The sequence below is a fragment of the Salvelinus sp. IW2-2015 genome, linkage group LG14 (genome assembly GCF_002910315.2).
Source record: "Salvelinus sp. IW2-2015 linkage group LG14, ASM291031v2, whole genome shotgun sequence".
Classification (NCBI taxonomy): domain Eukaryota; kingdom Metazoa; phylum Chordata; class Actinopteri; order Salmoniformes; family Salmonidae; genus Salvelinus; species Salvelinus sp. IW2-2015.
Genome location: NC_036854.1, coordinates 44,002,168 through 44,023,566, shown reverse-complemented (window position 1 = coordinate 44,023,566; position 21,399 = coordinate 44,002,168). Strand labels below are relative to the sequence as shown.

Sequence of the window (21,399 nt, the reverse complement as noted above, 5' to 3'; positions counted from 1 at the left end):
GCCATAAGCTGTAGGCTTGTTCATTTAGCAGACCAGATGTGCCATTATTTAATATTATATGATTTTATAGTGAGAAGAATATAATTGAACTTAGCTGAATAAAATAGAACAGATATTTTTCCCATTCCGGAGCCAGAGCGCTATGTTGAATGTGAAACGCTAGATTTAGAGTTATTTGGCAACTTTAGTTGTGAATGATACAAACCATAGAATGTCTTAGAAATCAAAACATATATGGGCTACAAGATAGGCTATTTCATAAAAAAAAAAAAATGTTTTAAATATTAAATAAAAACAATCTACTTGCAGTGAAGCCTCTCAACAACTACATCACATTAGTCATCTAACAGACTCCCATCCAAAGCGACACACAGAAGCAACCAGGGTCAACGCCTTGCTCAAGGGCACGTTGACAGATCCTCCCGCAAGGTCAAAAACGGGGACCCGAACCAGCGATCTATCAGACACCGGCCCAAGCTCCCAACCGCCAGGCCACCAGCCCTCCAGCCCTCCAGGATCCCCCCCACAGTTCCCTAAGAGCTGCCCCTCAACCATCCGAGACCCTCCCCCACAGTCCCTGAGAAAAATCTAATATTTCCATTCCCCAAGCCCCTGTCCCCAATGCACCAACAACTAACAAAATGAACAAAAGGAGAGAGACACAGAAAACCAGAAAACAACAATGCAAAAGACATCAAGGACAACAAAAATCATAACACCAAGGCCAACTGAATATGTTTGAGTGCATGTATGGCACTATTTACGTGTGTGTGTATGTGTGCATTTGAATGAGAGTGTGTGTGTGTACAAACACCTGCACGGCATCAGCCTCAGACATACCAGAATTAAATGTAACGTCACTGCCCCTCGGTGTCATTTAAACTGACTTTTTATGTTTTATTTGTATTTTTTTAACTTTAATCTTTGACCGTCATTCAATCCCCCGCCCAGCAACTCGACTCCCACTTGTCTCCAATTCCACATCCCGAACCTCAGCTTCCCTCAGCACATCCCAACTATCTCTGCTGGCCACCCTCTTCGGATTTCTACGCACCATATATCTTTCAACTATGCTGTGATGTTTAACATACAATTTCAATCTATCTAATTGAATAGAATCCACAGATTGCGAGTTGAATATAAATACTTTTACTAAGAGTATTAGTAATTGACTGACCCGGTCTCTCCAGATCTCCCAACAGTACTATTTATAATTTTTTTTACCCCTTTTTCGCCCCAATTTGTATCCAATTGGTCTTGTCTCATCGCTGCAACTCCTGTACGGACTTGGGAGAGGTGAAGTTCGAGAGCCGTGTGTCCTCCGAAACCCAACCAAGCCGCACTGCTTCTTGACACAGCACCCATCCAACCCGGAAGCGTAGGAAACACCGTACACCTGGCGACCGCGTCGGCGTGCACTGTGCCCGGCCCGCCACAGGAGGCGCTAGTGCGCGATGGGACAAGGACATCCCTGCCGGACAAACCCTCCCCTAACCATGCTGGGCCAATTGTGCGCCGCCCCGTGGGTCGGCCGGTTGCGGCCGGCTGCGACAGAGCCTGGACTCGAACCCAGAATCTCTGTTGGCACAGCTAGCACTCCGATGCAGTGCCTTAGACCACTGCACCACTCGCGAGGCCTCAGGTTAGGCAACAGTACTATTTCTAGGGTCAATTTTAGATTGATTTTCTTTTTCTTTTTTTCTTTTTACCCCCTTTTTCTCCCCAATTTCGTGGTATCCAATTGTTAGTAGTTACTGTCTTGTCTCATCGCTACAACTCCCGCACGGACTCGGGAGAGGCGAAGGTCGAGAGCCATGCGTCCTCAAACACAACCCAACCAAGCCGCACTGCTTTTTAACACAGCACCCATCCAACCCGGAAGCCAGCCACACCAAAGTTTCGGAGGAAACACCGTACACCTAGCCTAGTTTGTAAGTCGCTCTGGATAAGAGCGTCTGCTAAATGACTTAAATGTAAATGTAGTACCTGGTCAGCGTGCACTGCGCCCGGCCCGCCACAGGAGTCGCTAGTGCGCGATGAGACAAGGATATCCCTGCCGGCCAAACCCACCCTAACCCGGACGACGCTAGGCCAATTGTGCGCCATGCCCCATGGGCCTCCCGGTCGCGGCCGGCTGTGTCAGAGCCTGGGCTCAAACCCAGAGTCTCTGGTGGCACAGCTAACACTGCGATGCAGTGCCTTAGACCACTGCGCCACGTGGGAGGCTGATGTTAAGCATTTTCAGTCATTCCTGAACCTGAGACCAGAAACAGGCTACCTGAGGGCAATACCAATATAAATGGTCTATTGATTCTGTATCCTCACAACAAAATCTGCAGAGCTGCGATGATTGTATGCCCCAAATATTCAAAATGTTGTTGTTGGCAAGAATTCTATATAATAATTTTAGCTGAAAAGCATGAATTTTGCGTAATTTTATATATCAACTCATACCATGGAATCGGTACATCAAAAATCTCTTCCCAACTATTTTGCAATCTGTATGGCACAGCTGTCAACATCCTGGTCCTCAAATTTAACTGCTACAATTTCCTATTTTTATTCCTCCGCCAGTTTTGATCCTTTTATATTGGGCAGACAGACCAGTTCGCTACCTCCTCCCGCTGCCACCTGCTGCCTCCATTTGTGTGGTAATGCAGTAATCAATTGGTTGTAATTTTTGATTGAGCAGACCTTCCCATACAATTCTGATGAAAGACAAACTCAGAACTCCATGAAAGACAAAATACCCTTTTCAAACATCTTTCCCATAAATACAGGTATTTTATCAACCAGCACATTTGAGGTCAGCCATAATATTTGTCGTAATATAAGTTCCATCTTTTCAGGGAGATTGAAATGATAGGCTATTGATGATTTGATAGTCCCTCTGTTCCTTGCCTGAGGCTGCACAGAATGGCCCTGCACAGAATGGGCCATTATTAAATGTGCAGGGGGAAAAAGACATATCTGTATCCACTCTATTAGCAAATAGAGGCGGCACGCAGGTAACCTAGGTTTTAAAGCGTTGGGCCAGTAACCGGAAGGTTGCTGGATCGAATCCCCGAGCTGACAATGTAAAAATCTGTCGTTCTGCCCCCTGAGCAAGGCAGTTCCCCGGGTGTCGAAGACATGTCGATTTAAGGCAGCCCCCCGCACCTCTCTGATTCAGAAGGGTTGGGTTAAATGCGGAAGACACATTTCTGTTGAATACATTCAGTTGGACAACTGACTAGGTATCCCCTTTTCCGCTGGAAAACCGTTATTTCACTCCACACACAAACCACTGTTTGAGGAGCATGCCTACGCTGTGTGACCGGTGATATTCTGCCCAAACTCTTTATGCCCATTATCTACTCCCCCAGAGCCAGATGAACTCGTGGATACCGTTTGTGTGTCTCTGTGTCCAATATGGGGGATGTTAGGTTGTTTTGCGAGCCAATGCTAACTAGCATTAGTACAATAATGGACGTTTATGCTAGGAGATACCCATAGACTTCGTCATTGCGCTAGCTCGCAATTGCTAGCAATTAGTTAGCAACTTCCTCCAAACTGCACGCAGAGACATACAAATGGTATCCATGAGTTCATCGGACTCTGCAGAAGTAGATTATTACATTTTGTAAATTGAACCTTTATTTAACTAAAGTCGGTTAAGAACAAATTCATATTTTACAATGACGGTCTACCACGGCCAAACCTTCCCCTAACACGGACGACACTGGGCCAATGTGCACCGCCCTATGGGACTTCCGATCACGGCCGTTGTGATACAGCCCGGGATCGAACCAGGGTCTGTAGTGATGCCTCTAGCACTGAGATGCAGTGCCTTAGACCGCTGCGCCTTTCGGGAGCAAGTAGATAAAGGGCCTCCGATGCCAAGTATCCCTTTAAATGCAGGCGCTTGCCTGGTGATGATTCCTTGTTACAACGTTGGTCAACAACCTGAAATAACTTTTTTGTTTGTTCCCCTCTCTGCAGTAACAAAGAACAACCTGTCTGTACATGAGGATAAGAACAGGGTGCCCTATGTCAAGGTGAGGCACAGGTTTATTTATGGTCAAGTGAGCCAAACATCTATAATGGTACCATAGATAGATTCATGAACGTTTGGTCAGGGGGATGAATCGATAATACAGTTCAGTAGATGAAGAGAATGATGGATTGCCTATAGCTCAATTGGAAGAATGGTTGTGGGTCACATGGCACCCAATTCCCTTCGTAGTGCACTACTTTTGATATATGGTCGCTGGTCAGAAGTAGTGCACTATAGGGAATAGGGTGCTATTTCGGATGAGTTGTTTGGAGAAAGTTAAAGGACTTAAAATACCGATCTAACTTCCGGATTGTCCTCGACTTTAATGCCAATGTTAACAAGAAATGTATCCATAATCGCCTCTTTGTCTATGAACGTCTACTGTGTCAAATGAAATTGTTGTTCCTTGGTTCTCTGTGTGTCCCTAGGGGTGTACCGAGCGCTTTGTGTGCAGCCCCGACGAGGTCATGGATACTATTGACGAGGGCAAATCCAACCGGCACGTTGCCGTCACAAGTGAGTCAGTACAACACAGTCCCTGCTGCTTCTCATGGGTTCATCATCCTCCTCAATGGATCTCCTGATCAACCAAGACAATCTCACACAGCAGTGCCAGGCTACGTCCTAAATGGCACCCTATTCCCTTGATTGTGACTACTTTTGACCATGGCCCATAAGGGGATAGGGTACCATTTGGGATGCAAAATATAGGGTGCCATTTGGGATGCAATTACACATCCATTACATAATTATTACCGGGAGTTTTTCTGACCAGGAACCAGGAAAAACTGTAGACCGTAGTTATGAATAAATGTTGCTGTTGGCATTAGATTTGTGTGTTAACGCTTGTGTGTGTGTTCCAGACATGAACGAGCACAGCTCCAGAAGTCATAGTATCTTCCAGATCAACGTGAAGCAGGAAAACACTGCTACAGAGCAGAAACTCAGCGGCAAGCTCTACCTCGTCGATTTGGCCGGGAGCGAAAAAGTACGTCTCCATCTAATTTTTCTCTCTGTGCCTTCCTTCCTCTGTGCCTGTGTTCCGGTCATTCACCCTTTTTCAGAAGTGTTTTTTTTGCATGGATTTTACAATGGCTGTAACTCATTACAGTCTGTGCTTACGTCAGTCCTATGCTTTTAAAATGCATGACGGTGAGATTGCATGGTCACACTTGTGGAAAATCAGGACGTAGCATAAGCCAGGGATCATCAACTATATTCGGCCTTGGGCATTTTTTCATTTTTTTGGGATGGTTAGGGTTCCGGAACATAATTACAAATTTGTGTACTAAAAATTGACAGCAAGAAGCCCAAACAGATATAGTACTTGACTGAAACATAATCATTTCAAACCTTGCTTACATTTCATATACAGTCTATCTCTTATGTGTGGGAATACTTTGGAACAGATTTCCAAAATTAAAATCACTTGGCTGATTTGCAGGTGTTTATACAGTCCTATGTCCAACAATAAAAATGAAATAGAACTTTTTTACTTGTGGGGCCAACTAAAATCGCCCCGCGGGCTTCCAGTTGGCCATAAACATTTCTTTCTCTCAGTCTACTTTTCCTCTGTTTCCTCCCTTTTCTTATCTCCAATCTTAGTGTTCAAGTTCATCACATTCACTTTTGCACAATGCCTGCTTTCTCCTACTGGCACTGTACTGTACATTTAGCCTAACACGCTGCTATTGATTTGAACATTTGGTCACAATTAACTAACTAGCCTAGAGGTCGACCGATTTATGATTTTTCAACGCCGATACCGATTATTGGAGGACCAAAAAAGCCGATACCGATTAATCGGCCGATTTTATAAAAAAAAAAATATATTTATGTATTTATTTGTAATAATGACAATTACAACAATACTGAATGAACACTTATTTTAACTTAATATAATACTTCAATAAAATAAATTTAGCCTCAAGTAAATAATGAAACATGTTCAATTTGGTTTAAATAATGCAAAAACAAAGTGTTGGAGAAGAAAATAAAAGTGCAATATGTGCTATGTAAGAAAGCTAACGTTTKAGTTCCTWGCTCAGAACATGAGAACATATGAAAGCTGGTGGTTCCTTTTAACATGAGTCTTCAATATTCCCAGGTAAGAAGTTTTAGGTTGTAGTTATTATAGGAATAATAGGACTATTTCCCTCTATACCATTTGTATTTCATTAACCTTTGACTATTGGATGTTCTTATAGGCACTTTAGTATTGCAAGTGTAACCGTATAGCTTCCTCCCTCTCCTTGCTCCTCCCTGGGCTCGAACCAGCAACACAACGACAACAGCCACCATCGAAGCAGCGTTACCCATGCAGAGCAAGGGGAACAACTACTAGAAGGCTCAGAGCGAGTGACGTTTGAAACGCTATTAGCGCACGCTAACTAGCTAGCCATTTCACTTCGGTTACACCAGCCTCATCTCGGGAGTTGATAGGCTTGAAGTCATAAACAGCGCAATGCTTGACGCACAACGAAGAGCTGCTGGCAAAACGCACTAAAGTGCTTTTTGAATGAATGTTTACGCGCCTGCTTCTGCCTACCACCGCTCAGTCAGATACTTAGATGCTTGTATGCTCAGTCAGATTGTATGCAACGCAGGACACGCTAGATAATAAGTAGTAATATCATCAACCATGTGTAGTTAACTAGTGGTTATGATTGATTGTTTTTTATAAGATAAGTTTAATGCTGGCTAGCAACTTACCTTGGCTTACTGCATTCGCGTAACAGGCAGTCTCCTTGTGGAGTGCAACGAGAGAGAGGCAGGTCGTTATTGCGTTGGACTAGTTAACTATAAGGTTGCAAGATTGGATCCCCCGAGCTGACAGGGTAAAAATCTGTCGTTCTGCCCCTGAACAAGGCAGTTAACCCACCGTTCCTAGGCCGTCATTGAAAATAAGAATGTTTTCTTAACTGACTTGCCTAGTTAAATAAAGGTATTAAAAATATTTTAAAAATCGGCAAATCGGCGCCCAAAAATTCAGATTGTTATGAAAACTTGATATCGGCCCTAATTAATCGGCCATTCCGATTAATCGGTCAACCTCTAAACTAGCCTACCACATCGACGGCCATGGATTAGCATCCTGTCCATGGGGTGTACTTGTACGTCAAGCTGCGTCACGCTACAGAAATAGGTGATAGGCTTCTGCCCTATAGGCTGTTCTGGCTTGGACAAGGCCACGTACTTGTACCACCACATCTTGGATCGCCTCGAGTGTTCAGCACATTTGTTACTCATCACTCACACGACAACCGCAGTAATCTGTGTATTATTAATCTGATGATAATCCACAGGATGGCATTAAGATCAAGCAAAGCCATTAACATGCTTTGTGGCCCTCTTTCATAATCAGTTTTTGTTACATCAATGTTTGTTGTGGTCTTCTGTGGTCTCCTGTATCTTCTTTGTTAAGACTAGTGTGTTTTGGCAGCATTATCTGCCTTAATCAGATATGGGCTGCGAACCAAAATGTCACCGTATCCCCTACATAGTGCACATAGCACCCTCAGTGTTTCCCCTAGGATTCGCGGGTTACCTTTTTTAGAAGGACTGTGAGAAGGTCACTTCTGGGGACTTTTTAAAAGCACATTCTACTCAAATGCTTGAAAATGTAATTATGTTGACACCATCTGAAATGTAATTGATGGTCGCTGCTGCACTGTAGGGAGATGAGGAGGAAGTGGTGGCTGTACGCTCGTGGCTCTTATTTGCGCCACTGCTCACTCATTTTGCAACAAATATACTTTTTAATTTGTCACTCTGACCTTAAAGGGATAGTGTGAGATTTTGGCAGTTAAGCCCTTTTTCTGCTTACCCAGAGTCAGATGAACTCATGGATACCATTTATTTTAGGTGGCAGGTAGCGTTGGGCCAGTAAAGGTCGCTGGTTCGAATCCCTGAGACAACTAGTTAAACTCTTGTCTGTGTCCTTGAGCAAGGCACTCATCCCTAATTTGTCCATTAAGTCGCACTGGGTAAGAGCATCTGTTAAATGACTGAAATGCAAATGTCAAAATGTTATGTCTGCATGCAGTTTGAAGGTAGTTTCGGAAGCCATTCATTGCACTTCCGCTAGTTAACAATTGTCCTAACGCTAAGTAGCAACTTTATTCAAACTGCATGCAGACTTACAATTTGTATCCATGAGTTAATCTGACTCGGGTAGAAAAGGGGTTTAATTGCAAAAATCGTGCACTGAAAGCACATCTGGAAGAAATATTTAAAGGGGCCGTGCAGTTAAACCTGACTTCCCGTTTAAAAATAAATACATTTAAATTATGATATTTCCACACAGGTCGAAGTAACACTGAAAATGATAATGCCCTTTTTTGTGTAAAAGCTGTTTGAAGAAATACTGGAATTTCAGCTTGTTCAGGTTGAATAAACCTTTTTGGCCCACCTCATGATGTCACAATGTGAARGGATTTATGATACCCAGACGAACAGTCGTTGGTCTAAGGTGGTGGCTCTACACATCCTATTAGCCAATCAGGGCTGTGTATGTAAATATCTTCAAACTTGTTTCCTAACACCCACACGATCAAACGGAGCATTTCAAGGGCCAAAGGAGGCTCAGGGAAATAAATTGTGAAAAATATATTTTGGATTTATTTTCATTAAATAAAAAGTGATTTGTTAGACATAGTGATTTAAACATACAATTATGATGACTGCATGGGGGATTTAATATTTTTATTTATTTTGAGTGACGGCAGGCGCTGCTGCTAAATGAATATAGGGGAAACACTGGCACCCTTTTCCCTATTAATTATATATATATATATCGTGTACCACTAAATCGGGAATAGGATGCCATTTAGGACGCAGCCATGTTTATCTTAGAATTTTCTGATCTAATATGATCTCAAGTGATACACTCTTGTGCTAGTGTTGTCATGAGGGTGGATTGTGATCTCCTACATTTGTGTGTGTGTGTAGGTGGGTAAAACTGGAGCGGAGGGTGCGGTGCTGGAAGAAGCTAAAAACATCAACAAGTCCCTGTCTGCACTGGGCAACGTCATCTCTGCTCTGGCTGAAGGCTCGGTGAGATGACCGTAACGCTTCACTTGGCTCCCTTGCAACGCAGATGTCAACAAATAGCTGTTTTAGCAGTAGGGGAGGAGATGGAGTACATATTGGATGAGGACATTTTGGAATTATGAATAGGGTGGTGGGGGGGGGGGTATGGGTGGTGGGGTAAATATGCATGTGTCTAGCACAAAAGCACCATACCAATCTTACCGTGAGTCAAAGCTGTGGCACTTATAAAATGTATGTTTTTAGTACATGAGACAATGAGTTGGCTAGATGGCACTCATAGATCTGGGACCAGGCTTTAATGTATTACCCTCCAGGACAAAGCGATTAGTATTGAAGAATGACAGTGAAGCTAATGTTGCTCTCCCCCCTCTCTCCAGACCTATGTCCCATACAGAGACAGTAAGATGACCCGTATCCTGCAGGACTCTCTGGGTGGTAACTGTAGGACCACCATGGTCATCTGTGCCTCACCTTCTGCCTACAACGAGGCGGAGACCAAGTCCACACTGATGTTCGGACAGAGGTACGCTCTCAGCCTCTGGACTGTATATTTTTTTGGGTTACTGTACCCCCAATAACATTTTAATCTGCCCGGACTACCCCCTCTATACAACTGATCATTAGGCCTATGTTTTTCGGTCATGGCTAGAAGGCATCCAGCTTTTGTCAAATTAACCCATTACACCTCTTAGTTTAGGATAATTAATGTAGCAGGTTTGGAGAATTAGGTTAGGGTTAGCTAAAATGCAAAAAAAAAAATATGTTTTACGTTAATATGACAAAAGCTGGATACCATCTTGCCATGACCATGTTCTTCTGAGTCTTCCCAAGCACCCTGGTGTGGATTGGGTAGGTACCCCCATGTCTACTAGTAACTGAGTTGAGAAACAATGCTGTAAATGACTCAGAACCAATAGTGTTAAAGTCAGTCAGTGGACGGAAGTGTTATAAATGTCAATTGAATGAAGGTACCACAGAATTAAATAGAACGGGTGAATTATTGGTTCTCTATGCTTAGTAGGATGTTAGCAATGGCATGAATGCACTGCAGTCAAGTCTATATGCTTTGAGTGGTCGGAAGTGGTTGACTTGTCAAACGCACTCCCACTCTGAAAGGTAACCGTTGTTGTAACTGTTTTGTTGTTGTTGCTGTTGTGTTACCTCAGAGCAAAGACCATTAAGAACACAGTGTCTCTGAACGTGGAGCTGACGGCAGAACAGTGGAAGAAGAAGTATGAAAGAGAAAAGGCGAAGAACACAACCTTGAGGAGCACCGTGACCTGGCTGGAGAACGAACTCAACCGCTGGAGAAACGGTGAGAGAAAAAAATAAGTAGATATTCAGTTGGTGTTCTAGGATAATTGATTATATCATGAATAACGCTTGTGTCCTATTAGGATTGAACAGGGTAGTGTTCATTAGTGCCCTGCACACCGTAGCAAAACGTTTTGCAACGAAATCACGTTTCGAGTAAACCGTTTCCGTTGCAATAATACATAGGACACAGAAAATGGTCTGCCTGTTGAGTAGATACTACAGAAGCTGTCTTCTCTAACCAGGGCCTACAATGTACTTTAAGGTCCACCAGCCACTGTGGCAAGTAGATTTTTTAAAAAATCTACCAGCCACTCAGATTTTTTTAACAGACAAAATATTTTTTTGCCATAATTACATAAAAACAAAAAAAATACAATTAAAATAAACAGATGACTATGCTCTGTAATGTTTCTAAAACATGACATGTATTTTTAAGAAGTAATGTGGTATATTGCTACATTTTATTACCTTTTTCGGAACCTAAGTCTTTTAACCAAAATATCAGATGAGAGAAAATGTTCAACTGCCCCTTTAAGGGGGGGGGTTACTGTGGTAACAGGGCCACTTGAGTCCTAAAGTTGAAAAACAACTGAACTTGTGAACAAAACGATTCGCACATGTGCTCATTATTAACTTTGTACTTTTTACTTGCGAATGTAATGCTTGTATTGTAGAGCACTGCAAATTCACCACCCGCAAACATGGCTGGTAAAATAGATATTCTTACGCACCAATACCTAAATCTACCCGCATTTGGCGGGTGTTAATTTTACGCCATGTCTCTAACCCTGTGTTGTCTCTCTCCATGGCTGCATCCCTCCCCCCCTCCCTTCATCCCTCCATCCCTCTGTGCTGCGTCCTGTAGGTGAGAGTGTGCCGGTGGAGGAGCAGTTTGACAAGGAGAAGGCTAATGCTGAGGTCCAGGCTCTAGACAACGTGGTGAATAATGAAAAGATGACCCCCTCGCCCAGCATCCCAGGGGTTAAGCTGACTGACGCAGAGAAAGAGAAGTGCGAGGCTGAGCTGTCTAAACTCTACAAGCAGCTGGATGATAAGGTAAGGGAGCAGAGCAGAGCATCACACTGCAACCCTAGTGTGCCATACAGATTTCAATGACGTAGTTATTTAAAATATGTTTTACTGACAATATAGGTTTCCTTGACAACACTTTGGTCTCAAAAACACCCTTACTATCTCTCTCTCTCCCCCCTCCTTTCTCTCTCCCTCTTCTCTCTCTCTCCCTCCAACAGGATGATGAGATCAACCAGCAGAGCCAGCTGGCAGAGAAACTGAAGCAGCAGATGCTGGACCAGGAGGAGGTGAACCCCCCACCCCCCCCTATTTTGCACCCCCCCTGCCGTGCATCTACTGCCCCCCTGCCGGGCCATTCTGTTAACTATGCCATCAATCTGCCTGTATAGGCTCATCGGGGCCCAGAGAGGGGGTCAAGCTGTTAGCTGACTGTTAACCCAGACACAGCTGAGTTAGAGGCACATCTCAGCCTGCTGCTCAGCCTGGGGAGAATCTGACATCCTAAAGCATGAAACATAATGAGAATCTCACTACCGATAGACTGCCGATATGTACTAATCACAGTGGGAGGCCCTCCCTTCTCTTGCTAGAACAGAAGTGGTACCTGCTGCATGCTGACCCGGTAGCGATGAACCTACCGATTCTACTTGTAGAACCGCAATGCTTGTCAGTTGCCAACATCTTGTCTTTGACCAAATCAAAGAGCACAAACCCCCATATAGCAAAGTACACAGATGCAATGCACAAAACACTAAATACTTCCTCCAAACTAGCTAACCACTGTAGCTAGTAATGACATAATTAAATCACAATGGATTAGCTAGTTTCCATGAAACAGCTGCCTGTTAGTGCAGTGTCCTTAGCTAGCTAGCTTTGTACAAAGTAGCAACATTAGCGCAGATAGCTTGGAATCTAGACCAATGTGCACGGATAACGCTACTGCCACCTTCTGGTTTGGAGTATTTTAACAAGGCTGAGTGGCTGACGACTTCCAAGGTCTTTGCGGTGTGAACACAAAAGAGGTTGACTTCCGACACTCAAACGTTTGACAATCCTACGATGTAGCTGAGCTTTAACACTCTCAACTCAGCCTTCAGTACACTGGATTTTAATTACAGATGAATGTTCAGGGTCTTATTAATGGTTACTCCAGGCCTGGGTTGTGTTCAGTAGGGCACATAGTATAATGTTCTGCAACAGAAAGCATACATCCATCTTATTGGCCAAGTTAATACGTATTGGACAAGGTAATACCTCCCACCTACCTGTTTCAAAACGTTTTCTCCCTACTGAACAAAACTCTGTTCCTTCTCCAGCTGCTGGCCTCGTCACGTCGCGACCACGACAACCTGCAGGTGGAGCTGAACCGTCTGCAGTCTGAGAATGAGGCGTCTAAGGAGGAGGTGAAGGAGGTGCTTCAGGCCCTGGAGGAGCTGGCTGTTAACTATGACCAGAAGAGTCAGGAGGTGGAAAACAAGACCAAGGAGTTTGAGGCTCTCAGTGAGGAGCTCAACCAGAAATCGGTTGGTTTTATTTTAAGTCACATGTTACACAATGTTGCATGTTGGAAATTTGATAACTTTTATTTAAAAAAGGAGAAAGAACAACGTCATTCACAAACATAACTCACCTTTGTTGATCACTATGTGCCAACTATCGCAGGTACAGCATATTTTTTAATATGTATATATTTTTTTAATTGACCCTTTATTTAACTAGGCAAGTCAGTTAAGAACAAATTCTTATTTACAATGACGGCCTACCCCGGCCAAACCCTAACGACACTGGGCCAATTGTGCGCCGCCCTATGGAACTCCCAATCACGGCCAGTTGTGATACAGCCTGAAATTGAACCAGGGTCTGTAGTGACGCCTCTAGCACTGAGATGCAGTGTTAGACCGCTGCACCACTCAGAAGCCCTTTAAAGAAATAGATATATGGAAAATAATGAATGAAAATATGATATGAACTGAATAGGAAATTCTAGGAATTTGAAGATTGTACCCTGTAACCCTGATTAATCAATTAACAATGTCATTGATTAGCTTGTTCAGCTAATGTCCCAGGTCAGCTGTTGAATCATTAAGTCCCTGATTAGAAGAAAATAACGAAAACCAAAAGTGTTTTGGCCCTTCAGGCATGGGGTTGAATAGTGTGTAAGAGTTCACTGCGTTGTGAACAAAGTTGGTTGGCATTTTGTGAAATCAACCTGTCCTGTTTGTCCTCCTCAGAGTATCCTGGTGTCCATTGACTCTGAGCTGCAGAAGCTGAAGGAGATGACCAACCATCAGAAGAAGAGGGTAACTGAGATGATGTCATCGCTGCTCAAAGACCTGGTAGAGATAGGCATCGCCGTGGGCAGCAACGACATCAAGGTACACCTCATTCAGTGCCACACCAGCCAGTCATGGAAGGGAAGCCCAGGATTGGGATACTTTTGTGGAATTCCAGGGAAGAGGGGGAGCCTGTGTGGCTCTTATATGTACCATTTAACCTCATCCCAAACCATACCTCACCTCATCCCAAACCATACCATACCTCACCTCATCCCAAACCATACCTCACCTCATCCCAAACCATACCTCACCTCATCCCAAACCATACCTCACCTCATCCCAAACCATACCTCACCTCATCCCAAATATACGTAACCTCCTCCTAAACCTTGCATTAGTTAAACTGTCTGATGCATTAGTTAAACTGTCTGGTGTATGTCTTTTGCACGGTGACATTTGAGTCTAACATTTGTGCCTTTACCTCGTCTCCTCCCCCTTTCTCCCCCTCCCAGCAACACGAGGGCAGTGGTCTGATAGATGAGGACTTTACAGTGGCTCGTCTGTACATCAGTAAGATGAAGTCGGAGGTGAAGACCATGGTGAAACGCAGCAAACAGCTGGAGAGCACCCAGGCCGAGAGCAACCAGAAGATGGACGAGAACGAGAAGGAGCTGGCCGCCTGTCAGCTACGCATCTCCCAGGTAACCATCGTTGACGTCACCTGGAACAGAGGGCTCGGGAAGGGTGTCACAGGGTGGCTGTCACTCAAATTAAATTCTAATCACGTCTATTTCAATTAATTGAATGAAAAGCAATGAGGAAAATTTGGATTTGGGAATGTGATTACAGTTTACCTCCTGAATTCACTGAATTAAATGGAATGGATTCAATCCTGGTTCCATTTATTGCTCCCTTTTCACTTTCTCTTGCTGTCTCCTCCTCAAGCACGAGGCTAAGATCAAGTCCCTGACAGAGTACCTTCAGAATGTGGAGCAGAAGAAGAGACAGCTGGAGGAGAACGTAGACTCTCTGAATGAGGAGCTGGTCAAGATCAGCACTCAGGGTGACTACAACTTTACATTTTTTTATAATTTATTCGTCCTTTATTCAAATAGGAAGATCCCTCTTAACCGAGGAAGACCTGTCCCCAAGATGGCACATCACACATTCGTTATTGAAATGTGTATTTTTAAATATTATTTTTACAAACCGGACACATTTGGCTACAGGTTGACACCCAGCTTTTCAACAGCAGGGCTTGACATTCAGGTAAATTTGCTAGTGGCACACCGGGTCAGTGCCAACTGAAAGCTACTGGCCCGATTTTAAAAAGAATAATAATACCGGGTTAAGATCTGACAGGAAAGCGAATGATGTGTTCATAATTTCAATAGCAGGTGATTTTATCTTTCATTTGTGCGCTGAGCAAGGAGCCTATACAGGGTTCATACAGACATTAAGTCAAATTCAAGGACTTCATTGTAATTTTCAACGACCTACATTTTATTTGTAATTGTAATAGCCTATCGCCTATAGAAAAAAAGAAAATGATGCAGAAAAAAAGTATGCGTTACCACTAAGAATAATACTTTCTTTAATAGGCCTATCCAATGGCATTGTGTATTGAGATTCACATTATTTTTACATGCTAAAATATGTCAATGTGGGCATTGCCTTACTAAATAGACAGCATGCTCCCGACACAAACGTTCTAATGAAGCCTGTCCATGTGGTAGCTAGTCACTCGCCATTTGAGATGTTATTGCATCATGTTTTAAAATGAAGCGACCAAAAAAGGTGTTCCTTTGTAATAGAACGCTTTGTATGGAAAACCAAGTCGAATGTTGGCTTCAACGTCATATTGCTCATAATAAGCGCAACAGGTCAGCGCAACACCCTTCAATAGAAATGACAGGAAACAAAGTAAAGCTGCTATATCTTGCTGTTTCGAGCCCTGAAATGAAATGACAGAATAATTATACTGAACAAAAATATAAACGCAACATGCAACAATTTCAACGGTTTTCCTGAGTTACAGTTAATTTAAGGAAATCAGTACATATAAAAAAAAAAATGTATTTATTTATTAGGCCCTAATCTATGGTTTCACATGACTGGGCAGAGGCACAGCCATGGGTGGGCCTGGGAGCGCGTAGGCACAAACACTGGGGAGCCAGGCCCGGCCAATCAGAATAGTTTTTTTCCCCACAAGGGATTTATTACAGACACAACTACTCCTCAGTTTCATCAACTATCAAGGTGGCTGGTCTCAGCTGATCCCGCAGGTGAAGAAGCCAGACGTGGAAGTCCTGGCCTGGCGTAGGTACACGTGGTCTGTGGTTTCGAGGCCGGTTGGATGTACTGCCAAATTCTCTAAAACAATGTTGGAGGCGGCTTATGGTCGAGAAATTAACATTTTAAATGATCTGGCAACAGTTCTGTTGGATATTTCTGCAGTCAGCATGCCAATTGCACGCTCCGTCAACACTTGAGGCATCTGTGGCATTGTGCTGTGACAACTGCACATTTTAAAGTGGCCTTTTATTGTCCCCAGTACAAGGTGGACCTGTGTAATGATCATGCTGTTTAATCGTCTTATTGATATGCCAAACCTGTCAGGTGGATGGATTACCTTGGCAAAAGAGAAATGCTCGCTAACAGGGATATAAACAAATTTGAGCACAATTTAAGACAAATAAGCTTTCTGTGCATTTGGAACATTTCTGGGGTCTTTTTATTTTGGCTCATGAAACATGGGACCAACACTTTACATGTTGCTTTTATATTTTTGTTTAGTATATATTGGAGCTGTAGAACTTCTAAATCGGCTACCATAACTTTTCAATGTCTTTTTCAAGGACCAAATAGCCTAGAGAAAATGTCAAATTTTCAAGGTAGGCTATTCCAAGATGACTAAATTGCGCATCGCAAATATTCAACCAATATTTTGAACTTTTTAAATACCTGGTTTGCGTTCTTGCCTTAGCATTTACTGGTATATATCATAACTTTGAACATCTTTCCTGCCCCTACTGCTGTCGGTCTTCGGTGAGCTGCTCCACACAACAACCAGCTGTTTGAGAGCTGCACACTCTCTGCCCGACAGATTATAGGCTATATGTGTGCAGTGCCCGTGTGATAAATAATCGGAATAACAAACAGCTTCGGGAATCCATCTGTTTTTGAATACATTTTATAGCTTAGATTATAGATGGTATTATTTCAATATTTTTTTTCACTAGCCTGAGCGGACCACGGACAGGGATGATCAACTGGCCCGGGGGGTTTCCCCAAACCTTCCCGGGCCAGCGGGCTGCCCTGTATGTCAAGCCCTGAACAGTATATCACTGTCTAGTGGTGAAATGATTGCTGACACACACCTACTTTTCTCCCCTCACAGAGAAAGTCCAGGCTATGGAGAAGGAGAACGAGGTCCAAACTGCCACTGAAGTAAAGGTATGACCAACAGTGGATTTTTCCTGACAGGCTATTCTTTCCTCACTTGATAACTGGTCATTCAGATTATTCTAACTTTTTGTGTTTGTAATCAGTTGCATTTGTCTACAAGATTCTCCATGATTGTATATTTGATTCCTGTATGGGATAAATATACCAAATGTCTGTTGTTCCTAGGAGGCGGTTGAGCATCAGATACAGTCTCACCGTGAGGCCCATCAGAAACAGATCAGCAGCCTGAGAGACGAGCTGGACAGCAAGGAGAAACTCATCACTGAGCTGCAGGAGTAAGAGAACACGCGCGCACAATAAATCCTTGAGGCCCATCGGACACAACGACGACACATGGAACAACTGTTATTTTGTAGTTAGATTCTGTCTCACTATGTCTGTATCTGTCTCTCTCCAGTCTGAACCAAGAGATCGTGCTGGAGCAGAAGCGTCTGAGGGTGGAACACGAGAAGCTCAAGTCCACCGACCAGGAGAAGAGCCGCAAGCTGCACGAGCTCACGTGCGTGAACACCCATCCAGTTGCCATCGTACACACACAATCAGTATTCACACACTATCATTTGTCCTTAGCTGATTTCTCTGCATAAATGAGAAGAAATAAATGACTGTCTGCAGCCATATGAACAGCGGTGACGTGGCAATGGGGAATCACCGATCTGGTTGTGTGTGTGTTACAGGGTGATGCAGGACAGGAGAGAGCAGGCCAGACAAGACTTGAAGGGACTGGAGGAGACAGTGGCTAAGGAGCTCCAGACCCTACACAACCTCAGAAAGCTGTTTGTTCAAGACCTGGCTACCAGAGTCAAGAAGGTAAAGCACACTGTTAGCTTTTTACAAGCGAGAGATGCACCCCCCCCTGTTTTAGAAAGACCTAGAAGGAACCATATGAATCAGTTACTTTATCAGCCCTATGTAATGAACAATGTTCACATAATATTGCCCTTACATTGCACAGTACCATCATCACCTGGACAGTGTGGGATCCACGTTCAAATCCAATTTGATGTTGCATGCGCCGAATACAACAGGTGTAGACTTTTCCGTTAAATAAAACTGTTCCCTTCCAATCCTGGCCTGTTACCCTGTTGAATGTTTAATGAACCTCCGCACCAGACAAAAGAGGGAGGCTTTGGTAACTAGGTCAGCCTGTAGTTCTCTTCTTCAAAGGTAAAGATTTAAATAAGATTCTGTCTGTGTCCCAAATGGCACCCTATTCTCTTTTATAGTGGACTGCTTTTGACCAGGGCTGATAGACTCCAAGGTAGTGCACTATATAGGGAATAGGGTGCCATTTAGGACGCAGACGCTATGCTGCTGTGATTCAGAGACTATTATGAGGTTCTTCACCAACCCTCGGGCTTCAGGCTCTAGCTGGCTCACATAGATAAGATGGAGAGGAGAGAACGCGTGACCCTGGATCACTTCAATAAGTTAGATTAAAAGTCCTATTTATCAGCTCTGAGTCACAAATGTGATATTTGTGGTATTTTATAATTGTGATGAGCTTGTGGTACCAACATTCCGACCTTGAAAGTCTATGGGTCAGTGAAAGGCATATTAATGTGGTATATTAATTTACTGCTTCCCAGTGCTCATTTCAAACTCTGAACTTGTGGCTTTAATGGTGCCTTTCACAGAAAATGGAGAAGCGTGTGTCTCATAAATGATAAATAGATGGAGAGTGAATGATACATGTGCTGTTAAACGAAATGCTCTGCAATAATGTATGTTTTCTGCAGAGTGCTGAGATGGACTCTGATGATACAGGGGGCAGTGCTGCTCAGAAACAGAAGATCTCCTTTCTGGAGAACAACCTGGAACAGCTTACAAAGGTCCACAAACAGGTAAACAAACGCATACATCTGATGTTATGAGTTCTTCCATGGCAGAGAAGTATCCTGCTATGATCGAATGGTATGGTTCACTGAAGTCAGTAAGCAGGTACAGACCACAGAATTAGAATGAGCAGAATGCACGTCCCCATTCATTTCAATGATGCCGTAATGGGTTCTATGCCTGTTCGTTCTGTGGCACAGATCAGAGCCCTTTATTGTATTGGAAGGCTCTGTTACAGACATGCCAAATTACTCCAAGATACAAGTACTCTTCTGTCAACACAAATGTTCGTCACACATCGAAAAGATACCAAGGACAACTGCAATGTGACTGAAAGAAAGAACAAATTAATTAGTGAGTGAATCCTGTATGATTGGCCTCTGTCCATTTCGCTCGCTCACTATACCCCCCCCCCCTAGCTGGTGCGTGATAATGCCGACCTGCGCTGTGAGCTTCCTAAACTGGAGAAGCGCCTGCGTGCTACAGCTGAGCGGGTCAAGGCCCTGGAGTCTGCCCTGAAGGAGGCCAAAGAGAACGCTGCACGCGACCGCAAACGTTACCAGCTGGAGGTGGACCGCATCAAGGAGGCCGTCAGGGCTAAGAACATGGCCAGGAGGGGCCACTCGGCTCAGATCGGTGAGGAGCATAAACACGTGTATTCATACACACACAGTCATTCATATTCACACACACTGATTTAAAAAGTTTAACGCTCGTTTTTTCCCCCTGAGAGATCTGTCCTTTGTTCTGCCTGACATCATGTTTTGGTCTATAATACTATAAATACACTTACATTACAGTTTGGTCTTTTCAGACGCTAAATAGTGATGCCATTAGTGTTCCTTTGATGGTATGTAAACTTTGCTGTGCCTCTGTCCTCCCCAGCCAAACCTATCCGGCCTGGCCAGCCCCCTGTGGCATCCCCCACCCACCCCAACGTCAACCGGTCTGGGCTCTTCAACAACCAGCCCACCGCCATCAGAGGAGGAGGGGCCACGCAATGAAGGAGCAAGAAGTAAGTCGAGGCCTCTCAGAAGACTTTACTGAGCCAGTTGGATGTTCGGTTGGGTAGGAAATGTTTTGAAACCGGGAGGCACTACCTGAATTTGTCCAATAAGAACACAGATACTCTTTTTCCGTTGCAAACAGATTTACTACTGAACACGACCCTGTTTTTTTTATAGACCAGCCAAAGCTTAAACAAGTCTTGCTTTACCTCCACTCATTTTGTCTTCTGTCTCTCTTTGTCCTTCAGTTGCTGAAGAAGATAAACATATTCACAGTCAGACTAAGATGCAAAGATCACCCACAGGAGCTGGCATTCCACTACACAGAACTTGTCACATGACATGGGACGATTCATCCAGTATCAACGTTTATAATCTATATATATGTGTAAGAAATAGACACAGGCTGTACAGTTCTTTTTCCTGATCCTTTTTGTTTGAATGAAATTGATTTCCTTACAAAACAAAAGACAAAAATCAAACAATCGAATAAAAGTGCGATCTTGGCGCCTGGCGAAATGAACAACATGTAACTAATAACGCGTACTCGTAGCTCTTCCATTTGATCTGTCGCACAGCAGTTTGTCCATTTAATGTCCTAAAAGGTTTTAGTCTGCACTTTGCCACGTTGAATGTATGCTGTCGCAGGTTCTCCCCAAAAAATATTATAATAATAAAAAAAATAAAAAAAGACAAAGTTTGGAAAATCTGCTGAGAAGCATCCTAGCCTGATTATCCATGTACAGTATATCATCAAATTAACCCTCCTGTCTAGATTAAAATAAGCTTTATCAAAGGTATACAAATACACTACTGTCCTCTATTGTACAATTAGATTGAGCACTGACATTTTTACTTTCTCTTTGACGTTTGTTTCTTACGGGACTAAAATGCTGTAGTAGAACACATCTTCAGGACCATGCACTTGTGATTGACAGAAAATGACTCCCAAATGGCATCCTATTCTCTTTCTAATGCACTACAAGAGCTTGGTCAAAAGTAGTGCACTAAATAGGGAGCAATTTGAGATGAATCCTGTTGGATAGGACAACTGTGAGGAGAATGGCAAAAAGTGAGATTTTGTCTCATTAGAAAATGAAGCTGCTTCAGTGTCACGCCTATCTAAGTCCAAGCTATTCACTCCATGTTAATGTACTGTATGATGACATTTTATAATGGTTGAACTGCAATGTTCCCGAATCAATGTATATCAATACCAGCATATGCAAGCGCTGCGTATCCCCTTTGGTAAAATGTAAGAAATGCAACACATCTTGTCCTACTGATGTCAATGTTATCACTGAAGAGAAAAGTACTTCTCGGACCACAAAAAGATTGTTCTAGATGCTTGACTGTCCTGATGAATTTGTCAAGT

The 21,399-nt window shown here is 43.4% G+C and overlaps 1 protein-coding gene across 1 annotated transcript in view; it reads left to right on the top strand.

Annotated features, from left to right (window-relative positions):
* Positions 1-20,734, top strand: part of LOC111973111 (kinesin-1 heavy chain) — a 30,849-nt gene extending 10,115 nt beyond the window's left edge. Inside the window, exons 6-25 of the mRNA XM_024000351.3 lie at positions 3,982-4,037; positions 4,465-4,552; positions 4,900-5,024; positions 8,987-9,091; positions 9,466-9,611; positions 10,255-10,403; positions 11,271-11,461; positions 11,656-11,724; positions 12,754-12,960; positions 13,669-13,812; positions 14,226-14,414; positions 14,659-14,776; positions 17,114-17,169; positions 17,347-17,456; positions 17,579-17,680; positions 17,859-17,991; positions 18,921-19,025; positions 19,437-19,653; positions 19,903-20,032; positions 20,273-20,734. Of these exons, the coding sequence (XP_023856119.1) occupies positions 3,982-4,037; positions 4,465-4,552; positions 4,900-5,024; positions 8,987-9,091; positions 9,466-9,611; positions 10,255-10,403; positions 11,271-11,461; positions 11,656-11,724; positions 12,754-12,960; positions 13,669-13,812; positions 14,226-14,414; positions 14,659-14,776; positions 17,114-17,169; positions 17,347-17,456; positions 17,579-17,680; positions 17,859-17,991; positions 18,921-19,025; positions 19,437-19,653; positions 19,903-20,021 (2,429 nt within the window). The 3' untranslated portion in view covers positions 20,022-20,032; positions 20,273-20,734. The remainder of the gene's footprint in view (positions 1-3,981; positions 4,038-4,464; positions 4,553-4,899; positions 5,025-8,986; positions 9,092-9,465; positions 9,612-10,254; positions 10,404-11,270; positions 11,462-11,655; positions 11,725-12,753; positions 12,961-13,668; positions 13,813-14,225; positions 14,415-14,658; positions 14,777-17,113; positions 17,170-17,346; positions 17,457-17,578; positions 17,681-17,858; positions 17,992-18,920; positions 19,026-19,436; positions 19,654-19,902; positions 20,033-20,272) is intronic.
* The last annotated feature ends 665 nt before the right edge of the window (positions 20,735-21,399 follow it).